This window comes from Battus philenor, unplaced genomic scaffold (genome assembly GCF_028537555.1).
Source record: "Battus philenor isolate CCGP_79_NKW_IND1 unplaced genomic scaffold, ilBatPhil1.0.hap1 SCAF_22, whole genome shotgun sequence".
NCBI classification, from domain to species: domain Eukaryota; kingdom Metazoa; phylum Arthropoda; class Insecta; order Lepidoptera; family Papilionidae; genus Battus; species Battus philenor.
This window is the reverse complement of record NW_027181685.1, coordinates 5,788,155-5,810,990: the sequence shown is the minus strand read 5'-3', so window position 1 is coordinate 5,810,990 and position 22,836 is coordinate 5,788,155. Positions and strand designations below refer to the sequence as shown.

Below are 22,836 nucleotides of genomic sequence, written 5' to 3'. Positions count from 1 at the left end.
TACCAGCAAAAGGAACATCGCAGACATATTCCTCAACGTAGTTATCGGTGTTGCCGCTGCGGTCCGTGGCGCCACTAGCAACGGATGCGGCAGACACCGCGCGTAGCAAGCACATCTCAGTTTCCGTTTGACTGTCGCGCAGCATGGATCTCCTCTTGTATTCCTAACAAAACATCATCTAAAGTTATCAGGTGTACTATATATATATACACAGAAATTGTAAGCAAAGTTAGTAACAATAACTTACTAATATTCAATTTTTTTTTTATTTTTTTTTAGGAAAACAAACAAGTGTACCAAGATATTGAAAATAGGATTATCTTAAAAATTGATTTGGTACACTTCACACGTTTTATGTTTGAAGTGTACCATAACGTTTTTACAGATTCCTTAACATAACTCACGATATAATTTATCGGTACAGTAAAAACTATGATAAAAAGGAAGAAAAAAAATGATTTTTTTTCTGATACATCGTGTAACTCTCACATTTGCAAAGGTAAAATTTATGTTAGCCGATAAACGCCTCCATTGCAATAGCCGCCCCGATCACCGGTCTTGTGCTGCAGACAACGAGCGATTTCATGCGACCTTCTAACTAGTGGGGGGCCTACCCACGCACCGTCTACAGGTTCGTAACTTCCACACGAGGCTATTTCAGCCCCAACGATCGTCAGCTGCACGAGAAATGCCCCGCCCACTGTCACTACAGATAAGCAAATCTTCGAGCTACGTCTTTGACTGATTCCTCTTCAAATCTCATTTCTCTCAGCGAACAACCCTTGCTTACAAGTGATCATTGGATTCATTAGTGATCACAGGCAACACACTAGTACCTAACATTAATATTTAACGAATGTCAATAATAATAATAATATCAATAATATTAATTATTAATCATAAATTAAGCCGTACATGTAAGTTTTCTTTTTACTTCAATACCTACACACCTGAAGTTTATAAGTAATACTGCAAAGAGATCCAACCCTCCGTTAAAAAGATGCATATACTACCGTCCAAACGTTGGGAGCCTACCGGTTTTTGGTCAAAACGAAACAACACCTGCTCTAGGCGATAAAAATTTGTAATAAAAGTTATCTTTGCAGCTTTTTCTATTGTTTATATATTCATAAAGGGATCGTCGGCTCTCATTAAAAATGTTTTACCAATTTCTTAGATTTTGACGAAAAAGGTGTTTCAAGTGTTCCTGTTGTTGTTATTTTTTATATTTAACTTTTCGGGTCCTGTTAAGTCGCACTTGAGTATTGGCACCCGCAAGTCGTGACCTTATCTGTATTCGGAAATTATTGACTACGGTTATTCCCGCGTTTTTTCTTCTGAAAATGCTAAAACGCAAGCAAATTACGCTTGAACAGCGAAGAGCTATTAGTATGCTTCGAGAGGAAGGATACTGTAAACTTTTGCAGCAAGCCTTAGAACTTCTTGCAAAGGTGATCACTACATTCTTGCAATTAAACAAGAAACGGGGACAAACGCAGACAGAAAAAGGTTAGGCAGGCATATGACCACAACTACTCACAGGAGATAACTTCATCAGAGAGTTCTGTCTAAACGGAACCGACGCTAAACAGCGACACAAATTACCGCAACAGTGAATAGCACGCGAAAAACGCCCATCTCAGTAAAAACTTAAAAGACGACTTCTGGCCTTGGGTCTGAGAGGATGTGTTGTTGCTAGGAAGTCCAAGTTAACCGTTCGAAACAAAGCAAATAGACTAGAATGGGTAAAGACACATAAAAATTGGACTACAGATCATTAGGAAAATGTTCTATGGAGTGATAAATCGAAATTTCAGATTTTCGGATCTAGACGTGTGTTGTTTCGCCGATCAAAAGTAGAAAGAACTTCCGAAACGTGTACAGTGCCAACAGTGAAACATGGTGGTGGTAGTGTGATAGTTTGGGGATGTTTCGGGAACAATAAAAACGGAAATCTTGTGAGGATAACTAGAAAACTAAACAAAGAAGGTTATTTAAAAATTCTTCGGGACACGACGTACCCTGTGGGTTAAATCTGATTGGTCCTGAATTTACATTTCAGCAAGACAATGATCCTAAGCATTCGTCTAAACTCTGAAAAACTTTTAAAAGAAAAAAACAGATGAAAAGGTTTCAAAATCATGAAATGGCTATCGCAGTCCCTTCATCTGTCTCCCATAGAACTTGTCTGGGATGAACTCGATAGGAGAATGAAAACTTGCTCTCCTACTAGCACAGAACATTTATGCCAGTTATTAGAGAGTGAATGGAACAAGTTAGATGAAGATTATTTTAAGAAGTTAATTAAGAGAATGCTTAAAATTTGTGCTGAAATCATTGAAGCAAAGTAGTTGAAGTAGTAGTCACTTTGATAAAGCTATAATTTGATTACGTTTTACCATTATTTGTAAATTTTCACTTTGGTATAAGTTACTTTTTGATAAATTTTTAATTTTTATTCGTATAACTAATTGAAGATTGTTAAATTTTGTTTTGATTTTATCTAGCTGCTTTCAAACTTATAGACGGTAGGTAGGTTTTAGTGTACGCAGACTGTGATGATTGAAATGCATTTGCACCTGCCTGGAGAGGACATGAAGTTGAGATTTAATATCCCTAAGTGGATACAAAAACGTTACAATCAATACAAGTCGTACTGTCTTTATCGTATTAAAAAAGTTCCTGGTACAGTGTTAAGTTTTATTGTCTGTGAAGCTTGTTAATGAATTGTTGTAAGTACTGAATTGAGGAAGTTTTTAAAACTGATTAAACAATAAATACGACTGGCACCTCGGTCGGATTACGTTAACAACCCTCGTAGCCTTGGCATTTAAGTTGATGTTGAAGATGCCAGTATAGGGAAGGTCAATTTAAATACAACCGATTTGTGTTCTAACATTCTTTTCATGACGTACAGAAGTCATCATCGTCATGATTTCAGTCGTAGGACGTCCTTAGCTAGGCGATAGGCCTCCGCTCTAAATTTCAAATAATACTGGAGGCAAGCGGCCTGCTTCCAGTGTCTACATATAAAAGTAATCAATATAAATGTTCAAAACCTAGTATTAGCTTATTTAAGACAAATATATATATATATATATTGCATCTTTAAAATTATGACTTTTAGCAGTAGTTTAAACTACAAGTAGTTAGAATCATGATTACTTAGAAACAAGTTGCTTTCAGCTCATCATCTAATTAGAGTGGAATCAGACTTTAGCCTAAATTTCATTTTGTACAAAACATTTTGCGTAAAAGTTAAGTAATTATTCAAGACATTATTCAATAACTATAAGCTCTTTTTATATGTATATTTAAACTCCATTTTAGGTCTGAATTACATAATATTAATGCCGATGACAACGTGAATTCTCTTTTTGATGTTTAACATCGTATTAAAAAGAAAATATTTATTTCTCTATCGTAAAGACAAAATTTAGTATTTCTAACATTTATAATATACATACAGGTCATAATCTTTAAGGAATATAATGCAAATAGCGGTAACATTTTGTTAGATATATTGAATCATACACTAAAGGTAACGATTTCACTATTTATGTCAAACGTTTAAAGTAGTGCAATATATACCGCATTGTGTTTTACTTTTCTATTATTTACATAATTATCTTTCGAAATAAAAGAATCGTTCCAGTTACAAATGATTGGTCTTTTTTACACATTACCATAGGAAAGTTACCTCAACGATGACCTTTTGAAGATTACTTCCATTAAATGTTTCAAGCTACAAATTCATACTAATTTAAAAGAGAATGAATCGCTCGATGAGTATAATCTAGAATCAAATATTATCAAGTCCAAATTTTAAATTATTTTTTCAGGAATACAATCTACACCTAATTTTAGTTTTAAATCTTTTTTAAGGAAACTCTGGTACCTTTTAGTAGCTTATATAGCGTAACTACCTGTAATGTAATTTAGTAAAAAAATTTTTCGTCTAAGATATATGAAATCAAAACTGGTCAGATACAAACAGCGCCATTACTATATTCTGCTTGCCGTTTAATTAAATATAAGATCATAAAAATATAAGATCAAACAGTTCTAAATATTTCTCTAGTATCTTTATGCCGAGAGAACAAGAAATACACAAAAACTACTTGAACATCGACAAAATGACAATAAGTTTTTTTAAAAATGTAATTAAATGTATAAAACCCGTACAAAATCTAAATTTATGTTTAATGTACGTATGTAATATAATGTGTGTATATTTACTTTGAAGTATAACAAATGTATTTCTAATACATACATATTAAAGTTATATTAACAGTAAAATTTTATTATCAATTTACATGAATATCGAGAAGATTGTAAAATAGCCTTTGAGTTTAAGTCACTACAGTAATTAAGAGGAGAAATGCTTTTCATATCTTACAGGCGCTACATAACGTAAAAATATCTTCTATCAAAGTATTTAAAAAAAAAACTAAATAACAGGAAACAAGTGTAGCAATTCGGATGCTTTTTGTTATATAATTTCTTATTATGTATTGATGTCCAGTTTTAACCTGCATGGAAAACTTATAATAATACAAAATAATTCTTACCGGTGTGGGCAGAAGTGCTAGTCGCTATTGTCACATAACGCACACGATATTATTAAGAACAGACAGCGTGATTTTGTCTACCTCCCCCGTCCTCCTACTGCTCACTTACCTCGGGAGATATCTGCCCTCCGGGTACATTCAAATGTCATCGTTTTGAGACTGAGATAAGCTCTCGAGTATCCGGAATCCGTATTGACAAAAAAACAGATAGCTCACAAAGCATTTCGTAGCCAATCAAAAACAAGGCCTTCTCGTCGGTGAGGACGATTAAATGAACATATGACTTCTCCCGATTTTCTTTGATAGATTCGTTGCCAGAGTTTGTTCTGCCATTTCTCCTAGCGTTAATGCTTTACAGAGAGGTAGGTCTGGCAATAGCAACCGATCAAGTCAAGGTACAACCCTCTCAGGCGCCCTTCAGTCGGAATACTGCCCGCGTATAAAATGACAGCTCAAGCAGAGGTACTCTCTCGGAGGCTCTTACGGGGTGGTTCTGATCTGAAAGCTCGGCGGCATTCCAGTAAAATACGATGTCGAGCAAATTTACATTAGAGGTTTTAATTTAGATTAAACCTTTTGCGCCCTACTTCCTCCTCAAGGTCGGAGAATTGACATGTAGCATTAAATCAATAGGTTAGAACCAAACGAAAAAACAAATACTTACATATCCTTGTTAAAATAATTGGCCACAAACTCTACTTAAAATAACAAAAAAACACCTAAATCAGTTTACGAAATAACTTTTTCTATTGTTACCTATTTATACGTGCCATAGAAACATTTATTTGATTTTTACATTTGCACAAAGCAATATTTTTGCACCTGAAACATAAATGCTATTTGTTTGATCATGAATTCACTGTTCGGAATTGAAAGGCGTTTTTACTATTTTAAACTAGCATTCTTTTATATTACTATGTTTTTAAATTAATTTAAATAGACACGGTAATTATATGTATATACAACAAAAAGTATTAATTAATTCAATAGAACCATTTTGTTTCTTTAATTTGAACAAAATCTGAAAGCAGAATTGATGTCGCAATTATATTTTGTCGTATTTACAGTTACCATGAATAAGAGCATGGTTGCACAGACTTATTAAGACTAGGGGCCACTCGGGCAAATCATGAACTGATGGCGGGCCCGTCGCCAGAAGTATAGGTAACTAAAGACAATAAAGAATTGATAATAATTAGAATTTAATATTTTTCGAATGTACGAGGGTATTATTTTTGCTGTCGGCGGGCCAACACTTTTCTTTTGAAGTAACTAAGAGATCTTTCGGAAAACGAGCCCAGAGCCACTGCATCAGATATTCCACCTTGCCGCCGATCTCATCTCGTAAGCTCCATGGAGTGACTGGGTATCAGAGCTCCATAAAATGGACCTGATCACGGGTTGTCGCTCAATAGGCGGTTAACATTCCGATTCGAGGATGCTTAAAAAGCACGAATCTTCGCTTAATCTGTTGTTATAGTTAGACTAAGATTTTATTCCGCATTAGAATGTTGCTAGGCAATTTATAAAATATATATCTTATCAACTTATTTTGGTCTCTTCTATTAACGCTATATTAAACCTTTAATTAACTTATGTAGTCTATTTGAAAATTTTAGAGTTCAATTGATACAAGAACACAGTTATACATATATTACAAATAGAACATATTATCATAACTTAATTTGAAGAATAAAAGTATTAAGAAATATTTGAACATTCTATTTAATTACTTTCTTCGTCTAGCTCTGTTTTCTAACATTGCAATGAAAATAATAAAAACTAAACAACATTGTAAGATAACAAAATAAAACAAGCAGAAAAATAAAACAACTCAAATGACATATAACATAGCTTTATTAAAATAATAAACTAAATAAAATCGAAAATAATACAGGATTATACCTTAAAATAAAATAATTAAAATTAACAAAGGAAACAATACGCCTGACATATACTTATTCAGTCTGCTGATTTCACATCCAATGAATTAAAGTTGAACAACTTTTTCATGCTAAACAAAAAATCTATTTTGTAGTAAACATTTGAATGTTTTATCTTAACACTACGATCTTGTCATGCTGGTAATAAAAACCTTACATTAATATTTCATTTGCTTAAGGTCAAATCACACGACCTAGGTAAGTTAAAATACTGACGTGATTATATTAAACGATACTTCATAACTGATACCTATTTGTTTGTAATGAACATTAAACAAAGTAAAATATTACAAATTTAATTTTAAAATGTTTTTTTTTCTTGTCGCTTTATATTAAATTCGCCATTTTCTTTTGCCTGATTTAAGCTTTTTTCTACGATCCTAATTAAAACAAGTGATCCGTACAAACCAACTCTTGTTTAAATTATAATACGTTAAGACAAACAAAGACATTAAAGAAACGCGAATTATTATTAAATTCTACAAACTTTGATTAGTCAAACAATACGAAACACATTAATTAGAGATAAATCAGTTTTAAGTTCATTAACGACTCAACTATAGTTACTTTAACATAGAGGAATCAATTTGTATAACGTAAATTGTTTCCTTAAATACACGATTAATACTATGGAAATAGCACCTTAATACTCTGGATTGTATGTACAAATGAAACGATTAGAAATATAAACATTAAAACTCAGAGCACCAATCGCTATAGACTAGCGGCTTTATATCACAGAACATTTGAAATGCTCTGAAGTAACATTAACTATTGATGACGTCACCCTGCGATTTTTTCCTAATCCTTATCTCTTCTACAACCTCCATAATTAGCTGAAACGTTTAAAATTAATTTGATAATAGAATAGAAGACAACTAAGTGGTTAAATGCATGCCTATGACAATATAGGCTAACTGTTTTGGTCACCTTTGTTAGATATTTGTGTGGATATAACCGTGCTTTAGTAGATATTAACAGAGATTGATTATTCAGATGCATATTTACCTAACGTTCATACATATTTCTACAGGTCTGAAGCTGTTCAACAACTGTCTATCCTACTCTCGGCTTGCCGGTCCACGGTGTCCACTTGTTTATTATGTAAAACAATTCCGATTTGAAAAAAAAAAGATTTTTATGAGTAAATAGGACATCCACACCGGTTTCTGTGACTTGAGACGGAAAACTACACATTCTTGTTAACAGAGTTTCGTCGTAGAGTCATTGAAGCCGTCTCCATAATTTACTTATAATAACCATAGGTAGATAAACATGTGAATATCCAATCTCTCATTATTAATGACTATTAAAATATTTCAAATCTTATAATACTGTTTATATTAGTAAATGCAAGATTTAGTAAACTTTGTTATATTTGGCGCTTAGAAATTAACAATCGTATTACTTAGCTTATCCATAATGTTTATGCATTTCTGTAGTTAAATTGATTTATGACACGTGATGATTGGTTTTAGGCGGAAAAGTTTTAAAATAGTGAATGTATAAACTTTAAAGCTTTTACACCTATTTCAAATCATCCTTTATAAAGTGATAACTATGAAATATGTTACATCAATTTATTTTTCTATTGGAATACGACAAGACAATACTTTTGATAGTAAAATGCTTACAGGGACGGATAATAAAAAGTAAATAATTTTCATACCAATTTATCCAAATTTTGAAAACGGATTTTTACACTATATTATCATTACGTTATTTCTGAAACCATTGTTTTTGGATAGGGTATACCATACATAAAATATCAGTATCCACATCCACTCTTTAGTTTTTACACCTATTACCAATAATTCTGCATAAAATTACTTAGAGCATAACAGCTGTTAAAGGAGATCGTCTGGGAAACATTAGTCTTGTTATAAAAACAGCAGTAGGTTGCGACAGGCTATCTTACATTACAAGGATTATCAACACGCCTTTCCAGTTTTTGAAGGTTGTATAATGGCTTGGTTGAAATATATCTATAGAACATAATCATTCTAATAGGAAATAAGAGTTTTAACATAATAATTAAGCTCTACTTTATGAGAAAGATAATAAGTCATGCATTAAGACGATAATTGCATTGGGTGTAATATGATACTGTAAAATCATTTTGTATCTACATACATGGGAAGATAACATGTGCTGACATTAATCAGGACTAACCTGACTTAGCGGCCTGATCCGTTCGTGTATGCTGTTTTCTGCTTGTTTCGCCGATGGCGGGGGATGGTCAGGAGTTGGAGGTTGATTATAGTGGGTCGGTGATAAGGGAATTTCTGGTTTATGCCTATCATAATACCGATCGCACTCGCTTGGGCTATTCATCGATTGGTCGTCTAATAAACTTTCGAGAGATGATTTTTCTTGATTAGAGAACTTTCTTGCTCTCGTATCATTCATTCTGATCTCTACGTTCTCGTAAGGCGAAGCGAAATTATTCCTTCTTAGTTTCCGCCTAGGGTTCTGTTCTTTAATGACGACATTTTCGTACATAGCCGTGATGGCTACAGGCTGGGTGCGATGCTTCAGACTGGGCCGGGGATTGGGAACCGGGATCACTCTGGGAGAGTTGTGGTTCTCTTCATATTCGGGATAGGTAAGTTTACCGTCTACGTACTGGTCTACGGAGCGACCATGCTTGAGGTAATGCTTAGCACCCTGGAACAAAAGAAGAAATTTTCAACAAACAATTTAAAGTAACTTACATTAGACATACTACAGCGATATATTAAAGTTTTTTTACAATAGTTTAATTTCAAAACGGTATCTTATTGAATCGATGGTGAGTTCATAATTGTCCTACAAATTCACTACTGTTATTGTAATATGAGGGTAAGTTCCTTTTAATTGGATAATTTTAGCCACAAACTAATTTCTCTGAGTTACCTGAATTTCATCCAAATCATCCTGACTTCTCGCATGTGCCCTCAATTCATAGCTGTATCCAGAGGAAGGAGAGTTGGCATGAGTGGGAGACACTGACAAGTTCCGTCTAGGGGGTTTCTTGGGGGGTGTCGGCTGCAAATGCAAGCACAGCCTCAGTTTAAGAGTAAAGATAGGATAATGCTTTAGGAACATTGAAAAATCAAAAACTGAGTTAATAAAAAAATATTCAAATAAGAAGCATACACATGACATTAAATAATTGCACTAAGTTGATCGTTTTACTAACATATGTATAAGAATAAAAAAGTTGTTATTTAATGTTAACAAAAGAGTTGCCTTAAAATTAACAAAATTCAACTACCCTTATTGAACTCTCATCACTTTTTATTATCACATTAACCAAGAAACTGCTTAAGCTCTTCTGATCTTGAAACAAACTGATAAGCCGTACGATCTGTCTCGTAATAGCAAATGTATACATGATTCTGCCCGAGACTAATTCATAATCATTATTTATTCTTATAACCACAGACAGCACATTATTATGTTAAAATATTTACAAACAAATGTTCCATTAATTTTAACCTTTAACTATTATAATTATTCTTGATACATATACAGGATGATTGGTTTTGGATATAAATCCTGTAAAAGCGTGAATATTTAGCTCATTCTGCAGTAAAAAGCTTGAAATCTTTTACACCTTTTCCAGTCACCCTGTACGTATTGATCACTCTGAAATATGTCACATTAGTTTATTTCTGCTATTGGAATTCTGCAAGCAAATAAATTGTGATAATACTGAATCAAAGAAGAATAGTAAACAACAATTAATTGTGATTTGTTTTAATTAGAACACTGACACTTTTCCTTACTATATTATCAATAGATTATTTATTTTGTCTGGAGTCATTTTTTGGATAGGGTATACCATACATTAATTTTCAGCATATGTCACATCCATCCTTTAGCATATAGGGACAACACATTGACAGCAAATGGGCTAGACGTTCACCCTTTTAATGCTTTTACACCGATAACCAACCACCCTGTGTCACGAGTTTACATATATTATATATATATATATATATATTTTGTTCATTTACATTGTCGTCGTACAACCGAAATACATACAACTATAACCAACCACCCTGTGTAAAGCGTAGATATATATTTAGTTCATCTTCATTGTTATCGTACAACCGAGATAAGTACCCGCAATTGCGTAATTGCGAAACAGAATGGAGACGAGAAAAACATTTATACGCGGTCCAAGGTTCGGCGGAACGCGCCCATAGCCCTATTTCAACATTTAATACAACTACAAATTATTATAAAAAATTTAATATTAATGCTCTTGAACATTGAATATTAGATAATTTCAATGATCATATTTAGATATAACGACGAAGATACGAAACTACATCCTAAACCGCTGACAAGCCTGAGTCGTTAAAATAAATATAATTATACAGGGTGATGAGTTGTAGGTATGAAGTTTTAAAGAAGTACCTTTCCATTTTTATACGTAAATTCATTTAATATTCTTATGTTATAAAAAAAATAACACAAACTAAATCATAGTCAAGTAAATTAAATGTATAAATCACGTAAATTATAAATTTACAAATAAAACGTAAAATAATTACACTTGCGCTAAAAAATGTGCATTTTCGTTGTTGACTTATTCGCGTCTCATAAATAATGGTTTTTACATTGATTAAATAATATAAAATGTGAGAACAAAAGTAAATCAAAGGATAAAATAAACTTATTCCGACTGCTCAAAGTCATTAGTGAACAAATCCGCTCAGCGATTGACTTAGGCCATGGAGCGTGGCCCGAGCAGATCGGGTAATTCAATATCGAGCCGCGGATGAGGGGTAAATTGGTAGCAGCCGGCCACTGAATGGACAATTTTCTACACAAAAGCTTGTTACGTCATGACGCTCCGACTAGACAGGCCTACAACCAAGAGACAAAAGATTCTCTCCGTTAATACGTTTCGTAGAAATGTTCTTTGCATTATTTCACTTATACGATAATGTTATATACCGTCATAATTATTTCAGCCTTAGGACGACCACTGTAGGGCATAAACTTCTCCTATAGATTTGTAATAAGACTGGTGCTAAGCGGCCAGCATCAATAACCTTAGCGAGGTTGGCCAAGGACGCGGCCCTGAAGAGTAAAAGAAGACCTGAATATGAGAGATGCCCCATTTCATTCGTCAAGCGACAACTGAGATTGGCGTCGCTCGACGAATGGAACAGGAGGTATATGGAAGGAACGACGGCTTCAGTAACGAGGACATTTTTCCCGGACGCCATTTCAGCCTACCGCGTGCTCCGCAGTATTATATTCACGGGGCACGGGGGGTTCTCTGAGTACCTCCATAGGTTCATGCTCAAGGAGGACCCTTCGTGCTTCTGTGAACCGGGTGTGGACCAGACCGTGATCCACCTTGTGGCTCGGTGTCCCGCATTCGGGGGACTCCGGCACGGCTTCGAGTGCCGGTCTGGCGTTGAAATCAGGGAGGAGACAATAGCCTTTAATAGCCCTTTGTAAAGAGATCGCCAAAAGGGCGATAGAAAGAAAAAAAAACAAACAGAGTATAAAAAGATAAATAGATTAAAAACGTAAATAGAAACAAAACTGTGATAGAAATAATTATAGAATAAGTAATAATGTGTAAAAAAAATATATAAATCAAAAAATTTAAAAAGAAAAAGGGAAGAATGATAGACGAACAGAGCAAAAGGGTAAGAAAGAAGAAATGTAGTATAAAAGAATGGAATGAAAGATCATGTGAAGAATGGAAGCAGAGAACGGAAATTAAAAAAAAACTAAGTGAAGAAAAACTTGCCTAAAAAAGACCCTGTCCCACCACAAGATAGGGGTACGAGAGACCCCCAATAGCGGGGGTCATAAAAAAAAACCTTAGCGAGGTCATCTGTCCGCCTTTTATTTATCATCACGTATAAAATAAGTAAAAAATATAACACCAATTACGTTATGCAATTAAAAATTTTATATATTTAAAATTTAACATATAGCATTATTATCATATATTTAACATATAGACCTTAACAATGCAGAAAAAACCACATCGGGATTCAAGGTACATATTTTAAAAATAGGATTATCTTAGACGTTTAGGCTTAGATTTCGTTTGTCACATTAAATATTTATCTACAATAACGATACAATGTGACATTGTATCGCACAGTTATTTTTTCTTAGACATTAAACTTTTATAATGGATACTAACAACTGATAAAACGATACAAAAAATACAGAGTTATAAACAGTTTAAAAGCATCAAAAACAAGTGATACGAGTTAACAGTCCACAGCAGTCGCTTCAAAGGCGTTCAATTCCTTGAAACAAAGAATTCAAAAAGACTGTGAACAACAAAGAACTTTTTTTATAAATAGAACAAGAATAAAAAAAGATAAATTGAGATATAGCGGTGCACGAACGAAAAAATATAATTCTTGTTTTTATAAAACAAATTGGCGATATATATATCGCAGTAAACTTGTGTATGTTTATACATTTTACTCATTAAACGATTCAACTACAGAGACGAAAACTAACGCAGATTTAAAATTAGATGTTGTAATAAAAGAGCATAATATAGTTGCTTTAACGGGTTCGAATGGGCAAAATCCTTAAAGGCTGAAGTCCAGAATTTTTGCAGTAAATATATTCGAAGGCTCCCTAAGGAAACTTGGCTCGAGTTAAATTATTTATTTCACCGGATTGGTAACCGCGACCCGGTATAGGTAACGTGGGAAGACCCTTCTGGATGTACCGACGATTTAGTCAAGGTCGCGAGAAGTAGCTGGATGTGTCATGTCATCGTGGCTACCATTCTGGGAGGGATATGCGTAAGCGGCTTTCGGCAGGCATGATAATGATTAGCGAGCCACCAAGCTCTTATATTATTTTACGTGAAGGCAAGGGGCTCCGAGATGGGATCTTTGCTTGGGTTGTCACTCGAAAATTGTTTAACATTCCGCTTTACAGGTTCTTGGAAGGGTTGAACCTTGGTAAGATTGGTTGATATTATTATATCGTGGGCAGAATTTATAAACCTAACATAAAGTCGGGAAGCATTAGCGCTAGAAGTTATGGAACAAACTTCAGTATCCCTTCTATTAATTTAGAAAAACTGCTTAGTATGTAGCGGTATCAAGTGTTTGGTAAATAATAGATAACATGTAACGGCCCGACCGTAGGTTCTCCAGGACGCCCTCGAGATAAGTTACTTAAACGAGATTTGGGCTAAGCACCATCTGTATATATCCTTCAAGCACATTGATCGGTAAATTTCTATAAGGACAAGGTAAATCCAGACCAAAAAGTGATAGACAAAAGTTTGTCGTATTACGCTTGATTTTAAACTCTTATAGCCTCTTTTAATGTTATAATCAAGCTATGCGTAAGCGCATTGGTCACGCTACCGAATCACATTAATACGGTGCCAATGTACTCCGAAACTCCATTGACTACAACTAATGGCCCTGTTTAAGGCTCAACGACCGTGACCGATTGGGGTTGTTGAATCCAATAGTGAATCATTGATTCGACTCTAAAAATTGATTCTGACACGCTGTTACTGTTGACAGGAACAAAACATTTAAACTTGACATTTTTGAACACCTACGACGTACTTATTAGTAGTATTAAATTAGCCTTTTTTTAAATATAAATACTGACTATGTACCCACGTACGTATAATTTGGATACTTTTAAGTATGTTTATTATAAAAACTTTGCTGCCCCCAGCCCTCTTTGTGAACTTAATGAACCTCAAACACCCTTGCAGGCGGAATTTCGTGAAAATTTTTGCGAAAAAATTTATAGTTTCTAAGCTTTATGGTTCCAGAGATATCAGGGTGAGCGAGGAAATAGGATAAAATCTTTTAACACATATATATACCATCATTGCTTTACCTTGGTTTGTCAAAATAGCTGTTTATTTGCTTACGTTTTATGTAATAAAATAAAATTATATTTATACTTTTTAACTACACATTTAATTAGTCACATAATTTATACCAATAAAAATTAATAGTCAAATGTGTACATGTATGTGTATATACATGTAAAATTAATAATAGTAAGGAAAACAGTCAAAGCCACACTTTTTTTCCCAAACAAACTAGAGTAAATTAAAACAGCTGTCCCTAGTGGTAAGTGAGTAAGAATATAATAAAACAAAAAAATATCATCATCATCATTTTAGCCGAAGCGTGTCCACTGCTAGATATAGGCCTCGTCTTATGGCGACCTTATCTAGATCATCTTTCTAGTCGGTGGAGCAAATCGTTGTTTATTACTTAACCATCATAAATAAACAATTTTAAATTTTTCTTTCTCTTCTTTTTTTTATTTCTCTTGGACTGCGACAGACAAATAAATTTTGACAAAACGACGTCTCCGTCATCTAGTATGCTATATAAATACAATAGTAATGCAACAGTTAAACAACACAAAGAATATGTCAAATTTAAAATATTAACATTGAACTTGAAGAAATTGCAAAACTTTATGGCTTATCTGTTAAATTAAATTTATATTGAGGAATGTTTATGGTGGACTAATGCGAGGGTTGACACACTTGCATTCCCAACCAACGGTTCGAATCCCCGACGGTGCAAACATTTGCGAACGGTTACGTGCACTGAATACGTCGTAAGTGCTTCCTGTGCAACTGCAATTGAACATTCCTTCTGGCATACGGATTGCTTGCCCCCATTGTCTAAAAGTGGATTATGACCCTTAATAATAATGTGCCCTTTGAATGAAATGTTTATAACACACATACAGTTATTGAAGACCTTGATATCCAGAGATGGAATATTCGGAAACGTATTTCATCATCGTCATTTCAGCTATATGATACCCTTAGCTGGACATAGATCTCGCCTTCAGATTTCCTATGGGACCGTTTGGAAGCGGCCTGCTGCATCCAACTTCTTATGACGCACTTAAAAAGATCATCCATTTATCTTGTAGGTGGATGTCCTGCGCTGCGTTTACCGATCTGTGGTCTTCACTACAAAAAATAAGGAGCAGGACTTTCTATATAAAGAGTACTATTATAACGAATAAAACTCGGGTACCTGCTCGTGCGGGTAAGACGAAACTATTATACCTACCTGTGCATAGCCAGAGGCTCCTTTTGTTATCAATTGACAAAAAAGCCGCCACAATTTCTAAGCAAATAATTTTTTTTTGTAAATGTACATTTGAGTATCAGAGGTGCCTGTTTTCAAATCGTATAAAAATATATTACATGCAAAAACTTTCTAGAGGGTAGAAAAGCCCATGCTCTCACAATATTCTACCATTAAGCATTATCGTTTTTATGAGTTCACTTTAACGAACCTTATGGGATCCTAAAATCCTTCTAAAAGGACCTTACATGAAAAGGGGTAGCTTTCGAAAATTCTTAAGAGGCGTTGACTATAATGGCTGATAGTTCGAGGGTCATTTGACGTTATTCTTCAGACATCTTCGGCGTTGTATCTACCGCGGCAATCTAAAACTGTACCAGGAGTACCATCTGTGAGGTAGATATGTAAAACACCGACGTTACGTCAGTTTATGAAAGGATGAGGTTGACATCAGCTTGTAGATAGACGACGATTGATAGCTGTATTGCATGTAACGGAGATTAAGGTCAAACTGAATCCAGATTACGTCTAAACTAACGTTTATCGCATTTTAACGGACGTAAGACCTAGTTTAATAAACATACTGATCCTGATAACACACATAACACAACATTGTACGTAATTGTTTTAATCAATATATACATAAAGCGAAATCCTATTTCCTTCGGTCACACAATAACTTGTAAACGACTTTACCGAATCATTAATATTTTTGAAAGAGTTCCGTGACGCTTTGTACAAGGTTCCCTTGGGAAATATATACAAAATTGCTAAGAAACTTGAATATTTTATAAAATGCAATGACTATTGCAATTGAGCATTGGACAGTTCGCTAGGTACAAATTTATACTACCTATTATACAGCTGCATCAGTAAATATTTATTGATACCAAAATTTATTTATTAATTTCACATTTAATAAATAAAGAGATCACTCACAGACAGGGCGATGGCCTGCGGTACCATAAAGTCTGTCAGGACAATCTATGGTAGATAAAATTAAAAATTAATCCCGTGCGAATATTGCAATTTCATTACAATATCTTTTCCAGTCTTTTTTTGCATCACGAAAACATTTACAATATAGAATATACTGATACTATATTATAGCATGGGTAGCCAAACACTGACAGTGCGAGCCGTTTTTCTACATTTTAACATTTTCCCAGCCGCAATTAAATACGCATTTCAAACACGCATTTTTTTTTACTAAAATCATATTTATTTAAATTATTTTAACATAAGTAACAAATACATATATTGAAGTTAGATATCATGGCTCACGTATATGATAGCACTCCTAATAATACTTAAGATGCTAGTTAATTAATTATGATCGGTTTTCGGATTTCGCTAATTTTATGATGGAATTATAACAATAATTCACACCAGTTTTTCTTTCGATTTCCCAGGGGCTGACGTAGGTAATATAAATTTAAATATTGGAATAATTCGACAATCAATCAGAGCCAAAAATGCGGCCGCGTGTGGCTCGCGGGCCACAATTTGGTCCCCTCTGCCATCATGGCAGTAAATAATTTGTATAAAAATTGAAGCGATAATATGTGACATCATATCAGCCGATAGACTTCCACTGCAAGGCATAAGCCTCACCCAAAAATAGCTTCGATGATTTATCTTGCGTTGCCCGCCAACTAGAGACTTCCAGTGACCTTTATGTAATCACGACCCTTTAAATCGTCATTTTTTCACTCAAACGCACATGAGCAGATGAAAAACATAATACGTTAATTTAATTGCTAATTATTAAAGATTTACGGTTACCGAGAAATAAAATCAATTTACCCTACACTTACAATATTTTACTTTTGAGTATTGACTAACGAAGGTATTGTAACATAATAATTTTTTTAAATATAGAAACAATGATTTTTGCCTTTGCATTTTTTCAACAGGAATCAAAAATGCAGAGCGTTTCGATACTGTTTGTTATTGGTATCAGGTGCACGAAACCAAAGATATGAAATGCCGTAACGACTGGACGATCTGTCAGAATACTAATTAAAAACATATTTAAACGTCAGTGTTTCGTGATAGCGGCTATTAATTTTATCGCAAACATGCATTATTTATTATTGAAATTTTCCGGTCATTGTACATTTTTTTGAGCTTAATCTCGGAGACGTGTCACAGCAAATGCCTGTGATTGCTCCACAGCATGTTACACTCACTTTAATTCTTACGAAAGAAAATTACTTTTTAAAATTTGATCATTACCTGTACATTTTTTAATGCAATTAAATTTATCTGTCTACTCATGTTTGGAAGAAGAAAAGATAAGTCATTAAGTCTTGCATTATACATTGTATAAAGACTCGTAAAATTGACCAACGATTTCTCACAGACTAACTAAAATATACACACATGTACAGTATTTTAAACAATAACATGGGGAGGGACTTTTCATAACAGGTTTACTGAATAGAAATATTATTTAGAATAAATTTAATACATTTTTTATTGTCAATTAATGCGTTTTATCTTTAAAACCAATACCTATTAAATGCAAACAGTAAACATTAATATGCTGGATAGAAACGATCACGTATATTTGAAAAAATTCTGATGCAAAAGCACTTTTTTCCACCACGAATAAATTTTTTATATGAAAATTTGTTAACTATATTCTTATAGATTTGGGTAAATAAAAATGTAAACAAAATGTGAATGTCAAGCTTTGATATACATTTTTTGATTTGATATACATCTTTGATATACAACCTAAATTACTACCACAAACCTTTAAGCACATCAACGGAGAATATGTAAAAATTTAGTAACACGATAGTATAGCGGAGAATTAAAGTCAGCGTCTGTTTTTATATTTAGTCGGCTAACTATGCGACATGTTGGATTACGAATAGTTGTCAATTGCTCGTACATTTTAATTTTCACAAATTTCGTTATATTTTGTTTAAAATCCCTAAATGTTTTTAAGTTTTTAATTCTTATCATAATTATTCCTAAGCCCAGCTAGTAGTTTCTTTACCATTAAAAAAGTATATTATAATCTGATACAAAATGTTTAACTACACGTATATATACCAAAATTTGGTTAGTCCCTCCAGAACAGTCAAAATGTCTAAATTTTCCTATTATGCACATAGCTAGTATTGCTTTAACGACGACTGTATCTCCTAATGTTCTTATTTGTTGCGATAAGAGACTCCTCACTGACTGAGAGAATCCGATCTTAGTATGACAAATTCCACCACGAATATTTTGTACAGTGTGATGACATTCATTACCTTTCAATTTCATTTCATATTCCCTATCAATTTGTTTATGGTTTTGTGCCTTGACATAATTTAGTGATTTATATAACAATTGCTTCTATCAATGTACGAATGCCTTGCTTTCATTTAAGTATAATTTCCGACTTTTGGTCACCGTGCCCTTTATTGGTTAGAAAAGTATTGTGTAGAAGATTTTTACAAGTTCAAAGTCTAGGTTTAAAGTCACCTAAACAGATAAAACACAGAACGCTGCGAATCATGACTCGCAAATTATTTCACGGCGTCTACAATGTAAAGGCCTACTTTTTCGACACACAGTGAAACTTAGTTGCAATTCATAATTCCACATCAAATGCGGTATGATGAAAGATTTCGTAAGGAGGAAATTAATTTACATAAACGATTCAGGATACAATTTATAACCACTTCAACAACTCTGTTGAAGCAATCGCCTGTTGACGTAGCCACATTTACAAATAATGACAAATGTTTCGCAACTTTAAATATTGTAATTTTATTCAACGTTTGTGTATGTCTATAACACTAAGCTTTTAATGATACAAAAATCTATTATTGATATATCAACTGACCGAAGCTAATAATATTTGGAAATATACATAATATGGGCCCTATCATAGAAAAACAATTTTAACACACATATTATTATCATTACAGCTGTAGCTGTGTACATCCAGTGCTATATATATAAATTTCCAATAAATATGTCGGTAACGAACTGCATCCCGCGTCTTCGGTGGACACAATACGCAGCACTTGTAGTGTCTGTGGTTCAAACTTTATCATTGGTTTTTCAAAAACAGCGGTAACTTAGCGCTTAATATTTACGAACATAGATTTCTAAAAGTACATTCTATAGATTATTTCTCATGTCAGCTACTACCTCGATTAGGAAAATAATTGATTTTAAGACGTTTTGTAAATGCATTTCGGTAATAACATACACATTTCAGAGTAGATAACATTAAAAAGATCATGACTTATTTTAAACTTCCAGTATAAAAAGAATTATTAGTTTCTAGACTTAAAAATTCAAGTCTCGAACATACACTCCTTGCTATGCGCTATGCAACTTTGCGACACATTGATGGCTTTTTAATTCAGTCGTGTTTCCGGTAATTTAAACGAGAATTGCTCAACGATTTACCGTAACTAAACGTACGAATGTTCATGGACCATTCAAATAACGTGTTTTTATAAGTAATTTACTTGTTCAAATTGTCAAACACCGTTGTTCAAAAATAAACTCTTAAATATTGATTGACCTACTAAGCGAGGTACTAGGTAGCCTCTTACGAACATCCGTTGCAGATAAGAAACCCCTAGAATTTTAAACATCTCAAAGACTTAGAAGCTGGCACTCGATAATGATTATAATCGCTGTGATAGTACAAGAGTTTCGAAGTGACTTAATTTAAGCAAATATTCCATCTCTAAGACTTGAGCCATATTTTACTTTTCCGTGCATTTCAATATAATTTATTTAAAAAGTGTTCAACATTATCATACAATACGAAATAAAATATCAAATCATACGCATTAAAATAATAAGTGTTATTACAAAAGGTTTCTAGCCGTTTAATTGTAATTCTAGACGAATTATCGTAATGCAGTATGGTTTTCAATGCATTATTTTCTTAACAAGTTTTATTTAATATCAAAAACGTAAACGCGGCGTAATATCCGGCAATTGTAATCTCAAGGTGGCCTAAATGCCAGCAACCGTGTGCACTGGCTTCTCGCCAGACTTAATCCATCAGTACTATTTCCGTAGATGCCGAAATTTCTTTGCCAAAGATCAATCATTCAAAAATATTACTTAATATTGGATATCGACTTTTCTGTTTACATCAATTTTAGATATGAAAGTACATAGTACATTCGTTTTTACATGTACTCAACTAATATTAACGACGATAAAAATAAGAATACATAATAATCTTTGTATTGACTAATAGATCACGATGTATGCTCAAGAATTTTATTAAAGACCTAATCGGGATTAAATATCCTGAATTTCGCAGTTATTTTAAAGTAGTTTGCAATACACAGAAAATTAATTTTGTGTATTTCCGTTATAAAATCTGCAGTCAAGCAATGACATGCTACAGCTAAAATGATGACGTTGATGATGAAGTGTGACGTGAAGGAATTCGCCTCCAGATGGGTCTTCACAAAAAATTGCGACTTGCATGGGAACGTCTATAGAATTGCCGTGGGTGATGTTTAATATAAATATTAAACTACGTAATAGTTTACCTTTTTAACTTTGCTAAATAAATAAACTGTGTCTTTCTATTGGGAGTCTTCAGCAGTCAAAATAATAAACATAATAGTGTCAAAGTTGTACAAAACTGATTTATTGCAATTTATTTCGTTACGAAACAATTCGCTATAGATATAAGAACGTAAACTTTGAACAGATATAACAAAAATTAAAAAAAAATGTCAACATTATGATTAGCATGGGCGTTTTATTGATAAAATTTATATATCCCCTGGAAGCAATAGCCACATGTTTCATTATTGAGAGTCAGAAATTGGGTCATCGAGTCCTTGACATGTATGTTATGACACAATCTATTTTCCAACCAATACCTTGCAGATTGTTTACAGTAACGTTAAACTAAACGATTCCCACATGCGTGAACCAAAGCAACACAAACTTATCAAACAAAATAACTCTGATCTGGTAAATTGGATTTACTAAAAGATTATATGTGATATTTCAAGATCACTGGGCAACATTTATTGACGAATAATAGAATCTTTGTCGAATCTTTTTATAGCCAAATTTATCTTCTTATATACGCAGTTAAAGCTTGAAAAGAGCAATACTTTTTTTTAACTAATACGTAAAAAAATTACCAACAATTTTTTTGTTAAACATTATTATAATCGTTAAAAAAGTAATACATAGATTTATAATAATTAAGAGTGTATTTGACATGACTACTCTTCTTAAAACTTGTCATATAGATATTATATTTTTTCATTCTTATCCATGTATTGTATTAAAATCCAAAGAAGCCTACTCGTATTCATAATTAATCATATTAAACATACTCGTCCATCCATCCGTCACATCCTAAATATTCACTTTGATATATTGTGACAATGATTATAAATGTATACAATCAGTTTGTGGCAGTTTAAACAGATATATTTGTATGTGAAATGTTTATTATAACTTACTTATGAGGCTATCCCAAGAATCACAGTCAATTCACAAAACACAACACACACACGTATACACCCACAAACTATAAACAATACACGAACCCTATCCGATCCTTACTAAATCTAGGTCTGTAAAGACGAAAACGTAAAATGATGATACGCAAGCGACGGCTGCGTCCGCGATGAAGCGACTGGCCGACTAATTTCTTCGCGTCATCGCGACGCCGTGAACAGCCGGCCATATGGGATCAGATTAACTATTGGAATTTAAACACGATGACCGCCTCAATTACTCACACGATAATACCCACACACTTTTAGTGCCTTACTAAAATAATCTTCACAATAACGACCGCACCACAATTTCACAATACTATAAGTAATCAAGTACATAATTTCATTAATAATAATATACAGTGATTGATTGCATTTTCATATTTAAGTTCAAAATATTACTATTCATGTAGGCGGCACAGGCAATTTTTAATCGCCAATTATTTTATCATTATTAGAAATGATCTAACACCGGTTCGTTGAATTGCTGAGAAAAGCCAGCCGGAAACTTAACAGCTTCTCTTTAACAATGTTTCGTGATTAAAAACCACTTTCACACATTTCGATCAACTAAAAACTCTTGAACCCTGTAGTAATATTTATTGAATAATAAACTTTTATTCTTAGATTTAAGAGTAAGAACAGGTCTAAAAAAAACTTGTGGAACTTTATTTTCGGTCTAAAAATATGAAGACTTGAATGTAAAAAATAATAAAATAAAATAAAAAAT

General features: G+C 33.3%; 1 protein-coding gene across 1 annotated transcript in view; it reads right to left on the bottom strand.

The window, feature by feature from the left end:
- The window catches only part of LOC137923782 (uncharacterized), a 127,005-nt gene that overhangs the window by 81,356 nt on the left and 22,813 nt on the right, over positions 1 to 22,836 (bottom strand). The window contains exons 9-11 of the mRNA XM_068767055.1: positions 9,410 to 9,541; positions 8,687 to 9,181; positions 4 to 163 (exon numbers count right to left, since the gene is read on the bottom strand). Coding sequence (XP_068623156.1) covers positions 4 to 163; positions 8,687 to 9,181; positions 9,410 to 9,541 — 787 coding nt within the window. The remainder of the gene's footprint in view (positions 1 to 3; positions 164 to 8,686; positions 9,182 to 9,409; positions 9,542 to 22,836) is intronic.